At 44.9% G+C, this 20,945-nt stretch overlaps 1 protein-coding gene across 1 annotated transcript in view; it reads right to left on the bottom strand.

Annotated features, from left to right (window-relative positions):
* CFAP61 (cilia and flagella associated protein 61) overlaps window positions 1–20,945 on the bottom strand; it is a 253,647-nt gene that overhangs the window by 35,452 nt on the left and 197,250 nt on the right. The window contains exon 25 of the mRNA XM_074988390.1: window positions 17,124–17,215. Coding sequence (XP_074844491.1) covers window positions 17,124–17,215 — 92 coding nt within the window. The remainder of the gene's footprint in view (window positions 1–17,123; window positions 17,216–20,945) is intronic.

Below are 20,945 nucleotides of genomic sequence, written 5' to 3' on the forward strand. Positions count from 1 at the left end.
AGTGGAAATGATCTCAAGAGGTCATCCAATCCAGCCCCCTCACCTGAAGTGAGACCATCTCTGACAGGTGTTTGTGTAATCTATACTTGAAAACTTCTCACAGGGATTCCCTTGGGAGCCTATTCCAGTGCTGAACTAGCATTATAATTAAAATATTTTCCCTAATATCTAATTTAAATCTCCTTTACTGCAGCTTTAGTGTCTTACTTATTGAATTGTTCCATCTTCAGTGGACCAGATGAATAATTGATCACTGTATTCTTTATAACAGTCCTTAACATATTTGGAGACTGCTATCACATCTCCACTCCACCTTCTTTTCTCAAGACTAAACATGCTCAGCTTATTATAACCTTTCCTTGCAGGTCATGTTTTCTAAACCTTTAACATTTCTGTTTTCCTCTGCATTCTCTCCAGTTTGTTAACATCCTTCTTAAAACAAAAAAGCAGTAAAGTAGCACTTCAAAGACTAAAAACATAATTTATTAGGTGAGCTTTCATGAGACAGACCCACTTCTTCAGACCATAGCCATATCAGAACAGACTCAATATTTCAGACATAGAGAACCAAAAATAGTAATCAAGATTGACAAATCAGAAAAAAAATTATCAAGGTGAGCAAATCAGAGAGAAGAGGGGTGGGGGGAGGGGGTGAGTCAAGAATTAGATTAAGCCAAGTTTGCAAAAGAGCCCCTATAATGACCCAGAAAATACACATCCCTGTTCAAACCACGTGTTAATGTGTCGAATTTGAATAGGAAAGAGAGTTCAGCAGCCTCTCTTTCCAAAGTAGTGTGAAAATTCCTCTATAGTAACACGCAAACTCTGAAGTCATTAACAGAATGACCCACTCCATTAAAATGTCGGCTGACCAGTTTGTGGATCAGGAGGGTTTTTATGTCTGTTTTGTGCCCATTAACACTTCGTCTAAGAGAGTTTGAAGTCTGTCCAATATACAAAGCATCTGGGCATTGTTGGTACATGATGGCATATATGATGTTAGTTGAGGAACATGAGAATGTGCCTGTGATTCTGTGACTAACCTGGTTAGGTCCAGTGATGGTATCCCCAGAAAAGATATGTGGACAAAGCTGGTAACAGGCTTTGTTGCAAGGAAAAGTCCCAGGACTGGTGTTCTTGCGGTATAGATTGTGGCTGTTGGTGAGAATGCTCATAACGTTGGGAGGTTGTCTGTAGGACAGAACAGGCCATTTTGAGGTTTTGGGCTAGTGTAGACGTAGCCTTGGTGTTGGAGTGTTGTCTGGCTGCCTCCTGTTCATAGTCTGACTTATTCATGATGACAACAGCACCCCCTTTGTCAGCTGGTTTAATTATAATGTCTGGGTTATTTTTGAGTCTCTGGACAGCATAGCGTTCAGCATAGTTGAGATTGTGTCTCATTGTTTGCGTATAATGTCAGTCTGAGCAGAGTTGCGGAAGCATTGTACATAGAAATCCAGACTTTCACTATGACCCTCAGGAGGAGTCCACATAGAGATCTTCTTCTTTTGGTATTGGTGGGGGGAGGTCAAGAGAGTCAGACTGTTGTTCGTAGTTGTGTTGGAAAAATTCCTTTAGACGGAGGTGGAGAAAGAAGGCTTCAGGGTCACCACAGAATTGTATTAAGTTCGTGGAGGAAGTAGGGCAGAATGAAAGACCCCGAGATAAGAGAGACTCTTCTGCTGGGCTGAGTTGGTAGCGGGAAAGGTTAACAATATTGTTAGTTGAGCTGTCATTATTGTAGTTGTAGTATCCTGAGGTATGAAGTAATGTAGAAAATTTATTCTCTTTTCTTTTTTGTAGGAAATGGAAGTGTGTTTTATAAATTTCTTGCCTAGTACAAGTAAAACCTTGTTCTGTGGGGTCTTGCATGGATGCCTGATTGTTGATGAGAATTTCAAGTTCAGAGAGTTCATTTTTAATCATCTTTTGTTTATTGTAAAGAATTTTGATCAAGTGGCTCCGCAGTTTCTTAGAGAGCATGTTGCATAGATCCTTGCTGTAGTCAGTGTAGTATGTTGATTGTAATGGGTTTTTCACTGTCAGTCACTTGGGTACATTACCCATTTTCTTGCATTTGGAGAGAAAGATGATGTCTGTCTGGATCCGGGCGAGTTATTTCATGTAGTTGATGGATCTCCACTCCAAACGGCTAAAAGTAGTGCCTTGCATGTTGATTAGTAACAGAGAGAAAGCCGTGCTAGTATATATACTATCAAAACAAAAAGGCAGTAAAGTAGCACTTTAAAGACTAAAAAAGCCAAGAACAGAACACACCTGGTAATTACCTACAGCCCTTCAAACCACTGCAACGAATTATTAAAGACCTTCAACCTATCCTTAATCAGGATGCCACACTCCAGAAGGCCCTAGGTGACAGGCCTGTTGTCTCCTCCAGACAGCCTCTCAATCTTATGAGGATTCTCACCAACAGCCACAGTCTATACCACAGGAACACCGGTCCTGGGACTTTCCTTGCAACAAAGCCCGCTACCAGTTTTGTCCACATATTTATTCTGGGGATACCATCACTGGACCTAACCAGGTTAGTCACAGAATCATGGGCACACTCTCATGTTCCCCAACTAACATCATTTATGCCATCATGTGCCAACAATGCCCAAATGCTTTGTATATTGGACAGACTTCAAACACTCTTAGACAAAGAGTTAATGGGCACAAAAGAGACATAAAAACCCTCCTGATCCACAAACTGGTCAGCCGACATTTTAATGGAGTGGGCCATTCTGTTAATGACTTAAGAGCTTGCAGGTTACCAAAGAGGAATTTTCACACTACTTTGGAAAGAGAGGCTGCTGAACTCTCTTTTATATTCAAATTCGACACAACACATTGTTTGAACCGGGATGTGAATTTTTTGGGTCATTATAGGGGATCTTTTGCATACTTGGATTAATCTAATTCTTGACCTCCACCCCCACACCCCTCTACTCTCTGATTTGCTCACCTTGATAATTTCTTTTCTGATTTGTCAACCTCAATTACTATTTTTGGTTCTCTGTGCCTTAAATATTGAGTCTGTTCTGGTCTGGCTCTGGTCTGAAGAAGTGGATCTGTCCCACAAAAGCTCACCTAATAAATTATTTTGTTAGTCTTTAAAGTGCTGCTTTACTGCTTTATTGTTTTGATAGTATATAGACTAGCACGGCTTTCTCTCTGTTACTAATCTTTCTTAAAGCGTGGAGACTGGACCTGGACACAGTACTCCAGCTGAGCACTCACTAATGGCAAACAGAGAGGCACAATTACTTCCCATGTCTTACATATGACACTGCTGTTAATACACTTCAGAAGGATAGTAGCCTTTTTGCAAGCACATTACTTTGTTTCCTCATATTCAGTTTGAGACAGAGCACAGCCCTCAGAGCCTTTTTAGCACTGCTACTGTCTAGCCAGTCATTTCCTATTTTGCAATTATGCATTTGATTTTTCTTTCCTGAGTGTTGTACTCTGCACTTATCTGTATTGCATTTCATCTTGTTGCTGCAGATCAAATCTGCAAATTATCAAAGTCATTTTGAATTCTAATCTTGTCTTCCAAAGTACTAGCAATACGCCCTCCAGAGTGGGGTCAGCCATAAGTTATATAAGCACTATCTCCCTAATCCACTATTCATGTTGTTAAAAATATTGACTGTATTTGACCCAGGACAGCCCACTGTAAGACTTCACTAGACATGTTCCCAGTACCAACTGATAGTTACTCTTTCAGTACGGAGAATAACAAGAAGTCTTGTGGCACTTTATAGACTAACAGATATTTTGGATAGTAACAGACCTATCATTAATCAGGATGCCATACTCCAGAAGGCCCTTGGTGACAGGCCTGTTCTCTCCTACAGACAACCTCCCAACTTTATGAGGATTCTAACCAATAGCCACTGTCTATACAGCAGGAATACCAGTCTTAGAACTTGCCCACTGCCAGCCTTGGCCACATATCCATTCTGGCGATACCATCACTGGACATAACCAGGTTAGTCACAGAATCATGGGCACATTCTCATGCTCCTTAACTAACATATATGCCATCATGTGCCAACAATGCCCAGATGCTTTGTATATTGGACAGACTTCAAACTCTCTTAGACAAAGAGTTAATGGGCACAAAACAGACATCAAAACATTCCTGATCCACAAACCAGTTAGTCTACATTTTAATGGAGTGGGCCATTCTGTTAATGACTTAAGAGTTTGCATCATATTGAAGAATTTTCAGTTTTCTTTGGAAAGAGAAGCTGCTGAACTCTCTTTCATATTCAAATTTGACAAACCGGTTCCGTGGTTTGAACCACGATGCAAATTTTCTGGGACATTATAGGGGCTCTTTGGCATACTTGGATTAGTCTAATTCTTGACTTCCCCCTTCCCCGCCCCTCTGCTCTCTGATTTGCTCACCTTGGTAATTTTTTTTTGATTTGTCAACTTTGATTACTGTTTTTGGTTCTCTATGCCTTAAATATTGAGTCTGTTCTGGTACGGTTATGGTCTGAAGAAGTGGGTCTGCCCCACGAAAGCTCACCTAATAAATTATTTTGTTAGTCTTTAAAGTGCTACTTGACTGCTTTTTTGTTTTGATAGATATTTTGGAGCATAAGCTTTCATGGGCAAAGACCCACTTCATCTGACAGGTAAGGTGCTTCTTGTTGTTCTCAAAGCTACAGACTAACACGGCTACCTCTCTGATACTTGTCTTTCAGTATGGTCTGTCAATCAGTTGTGTGCTTTTCTTACAGTAATTCCATCTAGAACACACTTCCCTAGTTTGCTTATGAGAAAGCCAAGTAGGGTTTTGTGTGTGTGTGTGTGTGTGTGACAGAGAGAGAGAGAGAGAAAGAGACTTCCACAGTACTCCACCTATCCACTAGGCCAGTATCCCGGTCAAAGAAGGAAATTAGGCTGGTTTGGCATGCTTGTTATTACTTAAATTCTATTATCCTCTAAGTGCTTACATGTTGATTGTTTAATATGTTGTTCCAGTCACTTTCCATTTATTTAAGTTGGTCTATCATTTCCTGGCCATTCCCATATTAAAGAATGGCAGTATATTTGTTCTTCTGCGGTTCTTAGTCTAGACTCTCACTCCAGGCAGGTCTACACTATAAGGCTACATCTATACTACAATGCAGATTTGAAAGGGCATCTTAAGAAAACACATTTTGAAAGACATCCTTTTGAAATGGAGAATCCACACAGACAAACATGGATTGAAGGACTGACCCACCCCTTCGAAAGACCCAATCGGCCTTTCAAAAGAGACTGTTCACACGTCACAGGGTACCCTTTTGAAGGCAAAGGGCCAGGAAATGCCACAAGCAAGGTCGCATGGCGGACAAGCCCTTCCAGGGCTATCGCCAGCCGCTCCTTTAAAGAGCCCATCCCCAAGACCCTCCCCCTACACATGCTGAGGTCTGGCTAGCCATCCACAAGCATGCAGAGGGAGACCGTGCAGAGAAGGCACCACAGGGCACACCATGGACATAGAGCAGACCCCCCCAGATTCCTGCCACCCATCCAGGCTGTGGCCAGCGCACTGGCCGCAGTGCTGGCTGCAGTCCTGCAGCAGCTCCAAGTGGTTACCCTGCTAGCCACCATCCTGCAAGCAGTCCTCATGGTGCAAAACCCCCATCCAGTCCTCTGGGCCATCCACCACTTGTGGGACTACCCCACAAGCACGGACTGCTGGGACCAGCTGGTGCTGGAGGACTGTGGTGATGACCAGTGGCTGCAGAACTTCAGGATGACCAAGTGAACATTCCTAGTGCTGTGCCACCAGCTCGCCTCAGCTCTCCAGCACTGCAACACCCGGATGAGGCCTGTGCTTCCTCTACAAAAAAGGGTGGCCATCACCCTATGGAAACTGGCCACCCCAGATAGCCACCGATCCATCAGCCAACAGTTCTGGGTGGGCAAGGCCACTGTCAGGGCCAGCCTTATCGAGGTAAGCCATGCTTGGTCTCACTCCCACCACAGGCTGGGGGAAGGGGGGAGTGGGCCCCTGACAAGGGGCATCTTCGGGGATCAGGGGCGCTGGCCTCTGGCAAGGATGGGGAAGGGGACGGTGCACTTGCAGAGGGCAGGGTGAAGGTGTCCCAAGGAGGAATGCCCCACAGGGGATGGGGGTGGGGACAGGGCAGTGGAGATGGGGTAGGTAGGCACGCAGTTCCCCAATCCACATTCAAGAGCATGTTCTCTCCCCATGCCCCTCAGGTCATCCAGGCCATCAACAACGTCCTACTCTGACAGCTCATTCATGCTGGGGACCTCGATGTCACCTTCACAGAGTTTGAGGAGTTGGGCTTCCCCAACTGCTTCGGGGAAAAGGGTGGCATCCACGTTGCCATCTGGCCCCAGAGCCCAGTGGTAGGGCTTACGTGAATTGCAAGGGCTACCACTCTGTGGTACTGCAGGCACTTGTCAACACAAAGGACCAGTTCATGGACATATGTGTGGGCTGGTCCAGCTGCGCCCATGATACCCAAGTGTTCCAGAACTCATGGCTTGGCTTCTGGATGGATGAGAGGACCTACATCCCCCAGTGGGAACTCCACGTTGGGGACACCATGATGTCACCCTGCATTGTGGCCAACGTGGCCTACACCCTGCAGCCCTGGCTCATGCAGCCCTACATGGGACACATACAGCCTACCCAGGATATTTTTAATGAGCAGCTCAACTGGGCCCCAGAATACAGTGGAGTTGGTGTGCAGCCACCTCAAGGGGCGCTTCCACTGCCTCCTAATGAGATTGGAGGTGGGCCTCCCCAACATTCTGATGCTGGTCAGGGCATGCTGCACCCTGCACAACCTTGTGGAGATGAAGCACAAGCCCTTTGTGCAGGGATGGGCTGCCAAGGCCAGGCACAGCTATGAGCAACCAGCCACCTCCCCCTCCCAATGCCAACAGGCCCAGCAGGATGGGATGTAGGTATGGGAGGTCCTGCCTTCACCCAAGAGCCACAATGACCCTCCTACCCACTCCCCCCACCACCTGCACACACACACACACACACACACACACACACACCTCCCAACACACATACACAGAGGACACAGGGATAACCACAAATAAGAATTTAACTTTGCAAGTAACACAAAACTATGCATCTACATAATATGTGGAACTATGTGCAGGGGGGTGGGAGGAACTATGTACAGTCTGGGGTGGGGGGGGTGTGAACATCAATGCCCCAGAAGGGCCAGGGGTTGTGGTGGGGGGCCTTAACCCTCAATGGAGGTTGAGGGACAGGATCCCTGTCACCCACATGAGCCTCTACACCCTTGCGCTCAGGGTCCCTGTTGGGGCTGGGAGCACAAGGAGGTAGGGGTGTTGCTGGGCTGCAGCGTTCACTGCTTTGCCGGGGTCTGCATGGGAGGAGTGCCAGCTGGAGGAGGCTGGCCAGTGGTAGGTTGGTTGGGATTAGGGCAGCGAGTGTCGGGGGGGAGGTTGGGGTGGCTGGTGCAAGGAGGAAGTTGGGGGGAGGGTCTAGTCGGGGTGAGTTTGGCAGGGGACTGGGTGAAGAGGGGCCAGGTGAAGAGGGGCTGAGCAAAGGGGGCCAGGACACAGGAGGGGCAGGTGCAGGAGGGGTTTCCGCAGGGGTGGCAGGCGAGGCCAGGTTGGCAGTCGCAGCCTGGGTTAGCACATCCAGGTTGGCCGCCATCCTGTCCCAGGCCCGCCACTCCCACAGCACGCCTGTGAGGTCCTGCAGGGCTGTGGTGTGCACAGGGTCCCTCATGTCCTCCTCCCTATGCTGGTGGCACCGGCGTAGGGCCTGGCAGTGCCATCCCTGGTTGAGGTATGGGCCGCTCCCTGTCACCCTCCATGGTGGGGCTCCCGGGCACATGGTGGGGCTTGGCTTTCTCCCAGGTGCTGGAGCTGTGGAGACAGAAGGGGACAGAGGAATGGGCCATTAGTCCAATGTGATGGCCCCTGCATCCCCACCCCTCCTTCCACTGTCCCAGGGGCCCTGTGACGTGCGGATCCCAGGGTTCCCCACCTGGATGGAGTGGGAGCGGGCCTCTGTCCGACCCCATTCCCTGGTCCCTCCATGGCTGTGCGGCCTGGGGTGCTGTCCAGGATGGGTGGTGCTGAGTGCCGTGCACAGCCCCCTCCAGGGCCCTGGGCACATGGCCATCCAGGTAGTAACTCGACTGGGGCCAGTGGCCATGTGGGTGGGCTGCAGCCACCCCAGGCAGGACCAAGCTCCCCTCCCCCGGGTGCCAGGGCAACTGGAACACATAACACCTACCCGAGGATTCCTCCAGGAACTTGGGCAAGACACAGGTGGAGGGGGCCCAGTTGGGTGGCCCCGACAGGATATCAATGACAAGGGCCACCTCTCTTGAGCCCTCCTCATTGCTGGTAGTTTCCAGGTGCCAGCCCATCTGCTGGGACCTGGTGGTGGCTGGTGGTCCCGGGCACTTCTCGCTGTCCATACCCAACTCTGACTCCATCTCTGGCTCTGGTCAAGGACCGTGGCTGGGGGTGCTGCCTCTGTGAGGCTGAGGAGTTGGTCCATCTCCTTGAAATAGGGGCACCTGGTGGGCGCTGCCCCTGACTGTCTGGCTGCATCCCAGGCCTTGCAGTACCCCCACCTCAGTTCCTTTACCTTGGACCTGACCTGGTCCGTGGTGCGGGTGGGGTGGCCCCATCTGGTGAGTGCTTTTAAGAGCCACTAGAAGGGGGCTACGTTCCTGTGCTGGAACCCTGTCTGGTGCAGGACCTCCTCATCCTCCCAGAAAGAGAGGACGTCCCTGAGTTCAGCCTCCATCTAGGAGGGGGGCCTGTTTTTTCAGGGCCTGGCATAGCTGCTGGGGGGGTCCCTGCTGTCCCTGGGGGGCCCCTGGGGTGAGCAGGGATCCAGGGTGCTGGCCATTGGTCCAGGGAACGAGGGGTTGTGACTGAGGTATTGCTGGCTGCAGCGTGCTGATAAGCACTGTGTGCTCCCTGCTACCAGCATGTTCTCAGTTCCCTGCATGAGGGTTTGTGGGAACCTGCATCTTTAAATGTGGGCAGACGCAGGAGCCATAGAGCTCCACTTGCAGTATGAGTGGCGTGTCTGGCTATCAGCTGATCGGCGCCATGTAGGACTCCCTCTTTCGAAATAGCTGTCAGCAGAGCATCTACACACTCTCTTTTGAAAGAGTATTTCAAAACGGGGCACACTTCCAACCATGGGAATGGAGGACCTACTTCGACGGAATGGCTCCATTCTCTTGAAGTTAATTTTGAAAGGCCATGCTTTGTGTGTAGGCACTCCGCGGGGAATTTCGAAGGAGGCCCTTCTTTTGAAGATCTTTTCGAAAGTACTTCCTAGCATAGATGCGGCCTAAAAGAAATTCAACCTAACATACTTAACTCCAGCTACAAGAACTGCATAGCTGGAGTCAACCTACCTTATGTCAAACTACTGATGAGACCCCAATGGGAAGGCCCTGTCAACTTCCCTTACTTCTCATGACTGATGCGTACCTCATTAGATGTGGACACTCCCACGGTTCAATTTAGTGCATCCCTACTCATCATCATCATCATCATCATCATCAATAACTGTGGGCTCAGCAACCGTTGGTGTTTGATGCCTCTCTCACTACTTCCTTCCGTGCTTCCCTGTCCAGTGCAGAGTGGCTTAGCTTCTGTAGAGTAGCTCTGCATCAATCTGCTATATCATCTATCCATTCCCCTTGCCGTCTGCCTCACCTATTAGAACCGTCCATTATGCCGAATACGAGGGTCTTGATTTTTCATTTGTCGTTCATTCTGCAAATATGCCCACATAGTTAAGTATCGGAGGGGTAGCCGTGTTAGTCTGGATCTGTAACAGCAACGAAGGGTCCTGTGGCACCTTACATACTAACAGAAAAGTTTTGAGCATGAGCTTTCATGAGCACAGACATCTGATGAAGTGAGTCTGTGCTCACGAAAGCTCATGCTCAAAACTTTTCTGTTAGCCCAAATAGTTGTAGCTTCCATTTTATAACCATCTGCAGCAGGTTCTCTTTTGGCTGTATCTTTCTATATAATTCCTCATTGGTGACCTTCTGCATCCATCCTATTCTCCTATTCTTTCTGCAACAACTCCTTTCGAACGCCAATATTCTTCTTTTTGAATCTTTCGTTATCACCCATGTCTCACATCCATACAACATGCTGCTGAATACACGTTTTCAAGATGCTCAGCTTCATTCCTAAGCTAATTGCTTTGCTTTTTCAGATATTATCCATCTCCTTCAAACTTGCTCTTGCTTTCGCTGTTCTAGTCGCTATTTCCTTCTTACAGTCTAGATCATATGTTATGTTGCTTCCCAGATATGTGAATTTCTCTACATTTTCTAGTTCAATACCATCAACGCTGATCTTCCTTCCTATTTCCTTATCTCCAAATACCATTGTTTTTGTTTTATTGATGTTCATAATCAGTCTGTTCTGCTTCCCTTCTTCGCTTAGCACCTGCACCATTTTCGCTAGCTTCTCTTCATCTTCCTCAATAACTATATCATCTGCAAACCTCAAGTTGTTAATTCTTTTCCTGTGCACAGATATCCCTTCTATCTCTTCCTTGATCTTGTCCATCGCTCTCTCCAGATGTGCAGTGAAGATACTTGGCGATATTGGATCTCCTTGTCTCATACCTCTACTTGTTTTAAACCAACTTCCCACCTCCCTGCATGTTCTTACTGCTGCCTCTGCATTGCCATTGATATCCTTCAACAACCGTATCAGTCTGCTAACCACTCTATATGACTCCAACACCCCCCAAGTCACTTTCTGATCTATACTGTCAAATGCCTTTTGAAAATCGATGAAGCAAGTCTATACGTTCTTGTTCTTTCGTTGAGCTTTCTCCATTATTAGTCTTCATGCCAGTATCTGCGGTGTTACTTCTATCTTTTCTGAACCCTGCTTGCTCATCTGCTATATGTTCTTCTATCTGCAATCTTAGGCTACGTCTACACGTGAAGCTACATCGAAGTAGCCTATTTCGATGTGGCGACACCAAAATAGGCTATTTCGATGAATAACATCTACACGTCCTCCAGGGCTGGCAACATCGATGTTCAACATCGACGTTGCGTAGCACCACATCAAAATAGGCGCAGCGAGGGAACGTCTACACGCCAAAGTAGCACACATCAAAATAAGGGTGCCAGGCACAGCTGCAGACAGGGTCATAGGGCGGACTCAACAGCAAGCCGCTCCCTTAAAGGGCCCCTCCCAGACACAGTTGCGCTAAACAACACAAGATCCACAGAGCCGACAACTGGTTGCAGACCCTGTGCATGCAGCATGGATCCCCAGCTGTGGCAGCAGCAGCCAGAAGCCCTGGGCTAAGGGCTGCTGCACACAGTGACCATAGAGCCCCGCAGGGGCTGGAGAGAGAGCGTCTCCCAACCCCTCAGCTGATGGCCGCCATGGCGGACCCCACAATTTCGAAGTTGCGGGACGCGCAACAACTACACAGTCCCTACTTCGACGTTGAACGTTGAAGTAGGGCGCTATTCCCATCCCCTCATGGGGTTAGTGTCTTCGACGTCTCGCCGCCTAACGTCGATGTTAACATCGAAATAGCGCCCAACACGTGTAGCCGTGACGGGCGCTATTTCGAAGTTAGTGCCGCTACTTCGAAGTAGCATGCACGTGTAGACACGGCTTTAGTCTCTCAGTCAGTATGATCGTCAGCACCTTACCCAGATGACTCGTTAGGTCAATTGTTCTGTAGTTCTTTCACTTCAATGCACTTCCTTTCCTGTGTATTGTCACTAGCACAGATCTTCTCCATTTCCTTAGGTGCTTTCCCTTCTTTCCATGCTATATTACATAGTCGGTGTATTTACTGAATCATGCTTTCTCCGCCATATTTGATCACCTTTCCCATGATCTTGTCATTTCCAGAGCTCTTGTTGTTCTTTAGTCGTTTCACTGCTTTTTCTACCTCCTCCTTAGAAATATCGGTCTTGCTCTTGATGCTTGGCGGAGATATCTCTTTCAGTTCTTCAATCAGTCTCTCTGAGACACTCAGTCCAACTGTGCTTTGTATAGATAGGTGCAATATCTCGTCCACCACCGCACAATCTTCTCCTTATTCACGAGCACTTCTTTGTTCTCATCTTTGATCGCCATCTGCTTTACTTGCCATTTCCTATTAATATTCCTCATCGTCTTATACACCTCCCTGGTCTTACATTCACTGTAATGCCTCTCTATACCTTCACATTGCTCCTCTAGCCATTTCTCCTTATCCTTTCTGGCTGCTTTCCTTACCTCATTGCATTTCACCTTATATTGCTATTCCACCAACTCAGAAACATCTCTTCTGATCTTCAGTGCTCCCTTCTCTTGAACCAACTTCAGTGTCTTCTGAGTAATCCACTTATTGATCTTCTCTTCTTCTGAAACAGTCTGCTCAACTGCCTCTTCTATAATGGTGGCTATCCCTGCGACTCTCTTATCTAGGTCTTTCTCTGTGATTATATTCTTAATCTTCTCTTCGAGTACTGCTCTGTATGCATCCCCTGTTTCTTCCTCACATAGCCTCGCCATATCTCTTCTTTTCTTAAACTGTCTTACACTTTCTTTCGAGTTTTATCTTGGTGGGTGCGATCACTAGACTGTGGTCTGAGCCTATATTCGCTCCTTGGAAAGTTCGGTACTGTTATGCTGATGTTACCCATCTTCTTCTTATCAAAATCATATCTATCATGTTCTTGGACTTCCCATCATTTGATCACCATGTCCACTGCCTACAGTCCTTTTGTTGGAATCTCATGTTGCAGATCACCATCTCATGCTCTGTAGCAAACTCTAGTAGTTTCTCACCTCGTTTGTTTCTTTCTCCATATCCAAACTTTCCCATGATTCTCTCTCAACCTTTGTTATCTGTTCCAACCTTCATGTTCCAATCTCCTACAATGATCAACATATCTTTCTTCAGTATCTCCTTCGCTGTCTTTGTCAAGTCTTTATAGAATAGCCCAATCTCTTCCTCCATACTGTCCAATGTGGACGCATACACCTGAATGACTGAGATGTTGAACGGTTTTGCTTCGAATCTCACTACCATCATTCTTACACTCACTGGTTTGTATCCTACTAATGCTCTTCTAGCTGTTTTGCTAAGAAGGAAGACAACTCCTGCTTCATGCTTCGTTTCATTTCCTGACCAAATGACTTCGCAACTGCTTATCTCTCCTGATGCCATCCAACGCATCTCTGCCAGTCCAAGTATATTACACATTCCTACTGGGCACAATAAATTGAACCATGGAAGATCAATCTCCAGAGCGTCTATCTTCAGGTAAGTATAGACGTGCCTCATTCTCCCCGGGGTCTAAAAATTAATCCAAGATTGCTTCCACTGGTTCCATAAGTATCCTAAAATCAATTTCTTCAGGCCTGTTAACTTGAATTCCTCTAACCATTCCAAATATTTTAACTTGCTCGTGCCTTATTTTAGTTTTCATTCCTTCCCCCTTTTTAGAGAAGACTGAAGCAAAACAGGCATTAAACAAATTAACGTTCTTGATGTCATCTACTCTCTCCTTCCCCATTAAGTAAAATAACCAAACTTTTCTTTTCTCTTGTTGCTAATATTTTTATAGAATGTCTTATTGACTTTTACATGCCTGTTGCTAGGTGTGCCTGAGCTTTTCTGATTTCATGACTTAGACTTTTTGATTTTGTCCCTGCCATTCCTTTGAACTCTTCAGCAATCTGTCCAGATTTCCAATATTTGTAGCGCTCCTTTTTGATCTTCAGATCATTAAAGACTTCTTGATGGAGCCACATTGGCTTCTTACTATTCACTCCATCTTTCTTTTGCAACAGGATAGCTTACTGTTGCGTCTTTAATAATGTATCTTTGAGAAACTAACGGATCTTCTGAATAACTTTCTACTGTAGATTTTCTTCCCAGGGCACCTCACCCGTCAGATCTGTAAATTTGTTAAAGTCTGCTTTTTTGATGACAGCTGTCCTTAATCTGCTGCTCTCACGCCTTCCTTTCCTTAATACCATGAAATCTATCTTCTCGTGCTCAGTTTCACCAAACTGCCATCAACTTTTCAGATTTGCAACCTCTTCTTTCTTGTGAGTCAGAATGGAGTCTAAAAATGGCAGTTTTCCTGATCTAGACTGTGGCACCCTTATGAAGTCAGTGGGATCTTTATAGCTACAGAGGTCTGCCTGCTTGCTATCAATTGGAAGATCCAGACTTAAGCTTTTTAATTTACTTTAATATTAAAAACAGTTTAAAGAAACACAAGGAAAGAGGATTTTTAAAACTACGATTATGATGCAAGAATAGCCAAGCCAGTAACCTAACAGAAATTAAATGAAACACATTTAACATTTCTAATAGTGCAAGAAAAGGTACAAAGTGCAGCCTATTAACATAATTAAATAGCACATAAATGTACTGAATTACAAAAGAAGGTAAAGGTTAGAACAGGTGCATTGAGCAAATATCTCTTAATAAAGGATTTTGGTTTTCCGCTGTAATTTGCTTGTGCAACAACCTTGATACAAGAGGGTTTTTTTTCCCTTTTTTGTTTTGCTTTGTTTTGTTTTTGGCTGAAGTTGATTTGGAATTGCTATTCGCCCTAGATAAAAGTGACCTCATATAAACATTAGACCACATTAATAATATTCTCTTTGGTAAATCACTGTTTATTATTATTACATTGATACAGCTGTACTACAGAATTGCATATTGCACATTTACCCATTCAAGGTTATAGAGTTAAATTGTATTTACCACCTACAGTATTTAAAAATGATACTTCATTTTAATCAACTGCAAGGGTAGTTACAATCTATTCATGCAATTCTTTCACAATATTCATCCAGTCAGGTGCTGCATCTGTATAGGTTTTTCTACAGCCTCCAAGCCTGCAATGCTAGAGCTGCTCCTAAAGTTACAAAGCCAAATCTTCAGCTTCTATAAATCAACATAGCTGTATTGAAAAGGGTGATACTATGCAGATTTGTGCAAGCTGAGGATCTGTCCCCAAAAGGATACAAATGAGGGTTTACTTATTGAACTCTCTTTTCCTTCTAGACGGCAGAGGAGGTTTGTTGTTTCTATTTTCCTAGAATTTTGTGAGATAGAAGCCTGCAGGACAGCCTTTTAAATTACCAAGAGATAGTGTGGGCCAATGGATACGGCACTCTATTGGGATGGGGAAACCTGGCCCTACTCCCAGCTCTACTACTGACATGCCATGTGAATTTGGCTAAATTACTCATCCACTGTCCTTCCCAGATGTTGTCTGTTTGATCTATTTATATCAAAGTGCCTCATGGCAAAGACTGTCTCTTACTACATTTTTCTGGAACTCCCAGCCCTCTGGGTCCCCAGCCCTTGGGCTTCAGCGTTGGGCCCCAGCAAGTCTAAGACTACCCTGGGGACTCCATTCAAAAGGATTCATAACCCACTTTGGGGTCCTGACCCACAGTTTGAGAATTGCTAGCTAAGACAAATCAGCCAGCTACTGGATGAATGGACAAGAGGTAATTGTACATTTTAAATCTCATATTTCAATGTCGTGGCCAAATATTTCACAGGTATATTTTGAGCTGTGCTCATGTTCTAGTTTTGTAAAATTAGTTGCTAGGTTACAGCAAGCTCTGTTATTCCCACAGCACTCTGCTAATATATTTTGCTAGTTTTTCTCATTTCGTTCTGCAGTATGTTCTTTGATGATGTGCATGAAGTGCTCAGAAGGTTTTAAAAGATGCTCCCTTTTACGAAGACTGTGAACAAGTCAAAAGGTAGAATGAAGGAGTTCTAATAATGCTTTCAGTATTGAGAGCAGAGAAGCCACTCCTTAACAGGCCTCCTCTATTTCCCAAAAGGGCTGTTATAAGGTTCCTCCAAGATCTAGCACCAGAACCTAAAAAGACAGGGTTTAATTTTCATGGCTTCTTCTAAGTCAATAACCGTCCTTTGAACTCTGTTCTTATTAAAGATCTCCAAACTCAGAGAACAAAAAAGCCAATGAAAAGCTATGGGGGTTCTGTTGGCCGTAGGTAAAGGCCTTGCACAGATGTGTCTGTGTGTATATTCTACTTGTACACTTACCCAGCATTGACCAGATCCAGGATGAGGGGGAAGGACTGTGCAGCCCACACTCCAGCTTCTCCGTGGGATTGGCCTGGGAAGGGGGGAAAGCTACAAATCCCGCTCACTGGCTGCTACCCAGGGCAGGTGCGGGGAGGCAAGTGTGACAGCGCTGGCTTCTCCCAGTGCCGATGGGAACCATAAAGGCCACACACTGGTGCTCCCCATGGCTGGCCCAAGGTGTGTGTTGGGGGGCAGGCTTTGCACCTAGCCGGATGGTTTCTCCGGGGAGGTCAGCCAGAGGGGGACAAGCATCGCACCTGTTGGCTGGTCCCTGGAGTAGCGGGAGGAAGCACAACAGTCACTGGCTTCTCCTGGGGTCGTCCGGAGCCATATAAGGCAGAGCCATGAGACAGCTGGCAGATGCTCCCCAGGGCAGGCTGGGAAGGTGGGGCCATGCTGCCAGACAGCAAGTGATCACTAGCTTGCTTGCTAAATCCCTGTCATCATTTGTGAGCAAAACTGTCACTAGTGCTTGCACCCCCACCCCTATGGTCATGGGTGAGTTTTACTGTCCCTGATCTCATACCCCTCACTTTCCATTTAATATGAAACAATCACATTCCATGTACACTTCCCATTATCCTGGCACAACCAAAACCTGATCTTGCTTTAAGTTATCATAAAAGGAAGCTGCATGCCAAATGTGGTGGTCCTAGCTCTTACTGTTCAGGTGGAGTTATTGAACAAATGGCCTTGCAGATGGATGGACAGATAAACCGATGCACATCTATAAAATATGTAGATTTGTGGTATAACTGTAATCTTAGACTTCTGGCAAATGAAAACCCGAAAGTGCCTTAAAGATAATGGCAATAAAGAAACATAGTTCATGGATCTATTAATAAAAGCCCTGACTCAGGAAAGTTTTTAACTGCGTACGTAAGTCCATTGCTATTCAAGCACATGGTACTTGCATAATGTCCTAAATAAATGCATTCCCAAAACAAGGCCAAAGCAAAGAAAATTCAGTAGCAATACTCACATAATTAGGCTGTGCAATTTGTACATCCAAGCGTGTAGGGATTCCTGGCTTTGAAATATGCAAGTAATTATAACCTCCAGGAAGAACACCTCCTACCACAGACAAAACAGCTAAGATTAATATCTTTGTTAATGTTGTAAATCACAGTGTATTTATTCACCCATAGAAAAAACCAACTGCCTCCCGCAAGTCATATGTTATTTAGCAAACAATTCCTGAGAGACAGCGAGAGAGAGAGAGAGAGAGAGAGAGAATGTTGCTTTTTTGATAATATTTATATGGTGTATCTTTTGTATTATATGGTGTATCTTTTGCATTTTTGTGTATTTCAGTGCAATAGTCACACGGGGCCAATTATATTGGTGTTAAAATGGAATATAGCTACTGATTTAATTGAATTATTCCAGATTTGTAACCCTGTAAGTGACATCATAATCTGCTCTACTATTAACAAAGAATATATTGTTTATATTTCTTTTGGCAACTGGTAATATGTAGTATGCAGCTAAAGACAAACTAGGGATGATGGATCTTAAAGGAAACATTTTCAATTACCTATGCAGCATTTAACTCTTGCAAAGAACATGCACACTCATGCACAAATATGCACAGAAAAAGCAAAGGATTTATGCATATATAGTGTGATATCCTGTCTCTTTAAAGGTTTAGACACTGGATTTCTCCCTTCCCAGTGGCCTCACTTTCATGTTAGCTTCCATTTTTTTTTGCCAGAATGATAAAGCTGCCATCATAGCAGGCATCTGTTTTTCTATGAGCACCCTCTGTGTCTACCTCTTTCTCTGCTGGGTCAAAATATAAAATAATTCTTAAGAGGATCTTCTTTCCAACAAGTGTCCAGTGCTCCCACTGCCTTAACAAGAAGAAGAAAAGGTAAGCAGGTAAGATCTAAAGGAAAAATCTTCCCCTAGAGACAAAGTGGCAGACTGCTGCTGCATTCTGCTTCAGGCATAGCTGGAACAAGCCAGCTAAGGAGGATGAAATAGGTAATTAGAACTAGAACAAAGGACCAGGTCTGTGCCATTGCTGCTGAGCTGCCAGAGTTGTTCAAACAGAGCAGTGGTGGGGAAACAAGCAGCTATCTTGGCTGTGCAAGCAAGTAGGAAGACACATTTTTTCTACATTGAGGCCTTCAGCCACTGGCAGGAAGCCAACTGCAGCCAAAGGAAGAATTCTGCAGTGTAGGCACTTGGCAACCAGATCAAGATCAAGCCCAGACAGCATTCATTAAAAAAAAAAAAAAAGGAAAAAGAAGAAAAAACTTTCCTGTGGAAGTGAAGACCTCCTGGATGACATGATGTCTAAGAGGAGAGCACGGAAATGGCAACTTCTCTGGCAACATTGGTTAGTTTGATGAAAACCCTCGATGATACACCTCAAACATTTTGAGCAATTTCTAACTTCCAACTCTGTTCCAGGTGCAGAAGATGTTTCAGTCTTGCTGACAGTGATGGGTCTGGAACATCCTCATATGCCACAATGACTGGAGCAATGCAGGGACATTTTTATCCTGCCCATTGATGACACAAACATTATGTCTATCTCTGGCTTATGCAATGCCCAGATTTGGAAAAAATAATGACTGTACAAGTGCTTACATTCAGTAAAGCTACTGATCTAGCGATTGCCAAGGAAGCCACTAGAGAAGGATGATCTGGAATTCAGTATGAGCCAAAAATTTCAACTCCTCAGTCAGCAAGACAGGGGATTACAGGAACATAAGGCAATTCTGTGTGGCTGTTGTGGATAAAATACACATACTGAGAAGGTTTGCTGGGCACAGCAGGTCATTTTTAAGAAGAACCAAAAGAAGGGACATGTTGCCATCAACTGTTGCACAGTTCATTGATCTGCAGCACAAAGGAACATCCATCCAAGAAGACACCAGTGAAGAATGAACCTAAGAAAAGGACCTAAGCTTGGAATTCATAATGTGTAAAAAGGCAAGGACTCTAATGACACTAATCAATATCTAGCACAACACTTGCTATCAGAAGTTGGAGTCATAGATGGCATCTGGGTCACATCCTTCATTGAGGACGCTCATACAAGGATGAAGCTTAAAAGTGGAGCTGCTGTCTCACAGGTTTGCTATTTCCTTTCCACTGGAATTTGTCTCAAGTCTTTGCACCAATGAAAAGTTAGTCCCAGAAAGCATACTCCAGGTGAAAGCTCTACTAGATGTACAATCAGTCGTTTCAGCCTTGTAAGTAAGCAAGGCAAAGTATCCACCATTATCTGACTCAAGAAGCTCAAGGTGAATTGAACTGAGATCAAGGTGACTGTGAAAGCTCCTGAAAGTCTCCAAGAAATAATGAACATATATGCCATAGTTTCTGTGAAAGAATTTGAACATTAATATGTTCATTAATATGTCATTAACATTAATATGTCAGTGAAGCTTAGTGTTAAGTCTGGCAGTCAGCCAAAACATCAGAAGGCCAGAGTTGTGCCTTGTGCTCCAAAAAGTCTCGGTACAAGCTGATTTGGACAGTTTAGTGAAAACTGGATTCTTGTCACCTATTTTAAAGTGTGACTAGGCCACACCTATCATACGAGTGATAAAGAAAGATGGCTCCCTCCACATCTGTGGAGATTTCAATGTGATAGTAAATTTGGTTTTATTTGCAGTCCTGAATCCACTATCTTATTTTGAAAATTTGTTTGGTATTCTTAGCTGGAGACACAATTTGAGTACATTGGGTTTCCTCAAGGCACATCTAGAAATGGAGATTGATCTGGCATTTCACAAATATTTTACAAATAATATACAAGAAGGCTTATTTTGCTGCAACAGATTGCCTTTCACTATCACTCGGGCACATGACCTGTTCCACAAAGACAGGGATGAGTTTCTGAAGGAAGAGAATGAAGTTCAGTGCTTTTTGGATGACACTCTTGTTACAGGAAAGGATTATCTTTTGAATTTGGATCCTATCTGGCAACGTTTGGAAGACTATGGATTACATAAACAGAGACATGAATTTTTCATTTGAATACATTAAACACACTATGAGCTTAACTATATCACTAGTAAAGATTTTTCTTCAGGTGCCAGTGCCAGAGAATGTGGCCTAGTTACATTTATTCTTAGGACTGCTTAATTATTATGGTAAACGTCTGGCTAATCTGACAATCTGGTATTCACACCATCACATGAACATTGACAAACAAACATTAAAACAGGCTAAAGACGGTGACTGCTACTTTAACTGTTTTAACTGCACAAAGAAGTTGTTGACACAAGTTCTTATTCACTTTAATGCCTTGCCACCCTTGCAAGTGTTTTGTGATGCTTCATCTTAAGCAATGGGTACATTCTTTCACACATTTTTTTCTAATAGCATGGAAAAAACTAATGGCTTCCCAAATATTCACCACCTCTGAGAAGAGCTATATGCAAACAGAGCAAGAAGCTCTCAGCGTTATCTCCAGAATTCAGAAGTTCCATACGTATTGTATGGTAGGCATTTGACTTGATGACCAGGCCCACCAACACGAGAGGGCAAAGGGCGCAATTGCCCTTGTCCTGGAGGAAATTTAAAGGGCCTGTGGCCCCCAGTCACTGCCATGGTAGCTCTGCCAAAAAGCATCTCTTGGTTGAAAGAAGCATTTGATATGCCCCAGACAGGTTCTGGAGTGGGGTTACTTGGCCATAGACCCCACATGGGGCATATCAAAACCCTCTTTTAATCAAGAGACACTGCTGCAGCTTTCCAATGAGCAAACAGGTTGGGTCTTGGGGAAGAGAGGGAGGCACGGTGCAGCTGCCATGGGGTTAATCCCAGTCAGTAGGGGATGTGG

This window comes from Carettochelys insculpta, chromosome 3 (genome assembly GCF_033958435.1).
Source record: "Carettochelys insculpta isolate YL-2023 chromosome 3, ASM3395843v1, whole genome shotgun sequence".
Lineage (NCBI taxonomy): Eukaryota > Metazoa > Chordata > Testudines > Carettochelyidae > Carettochelys > Carettochelys insculpta.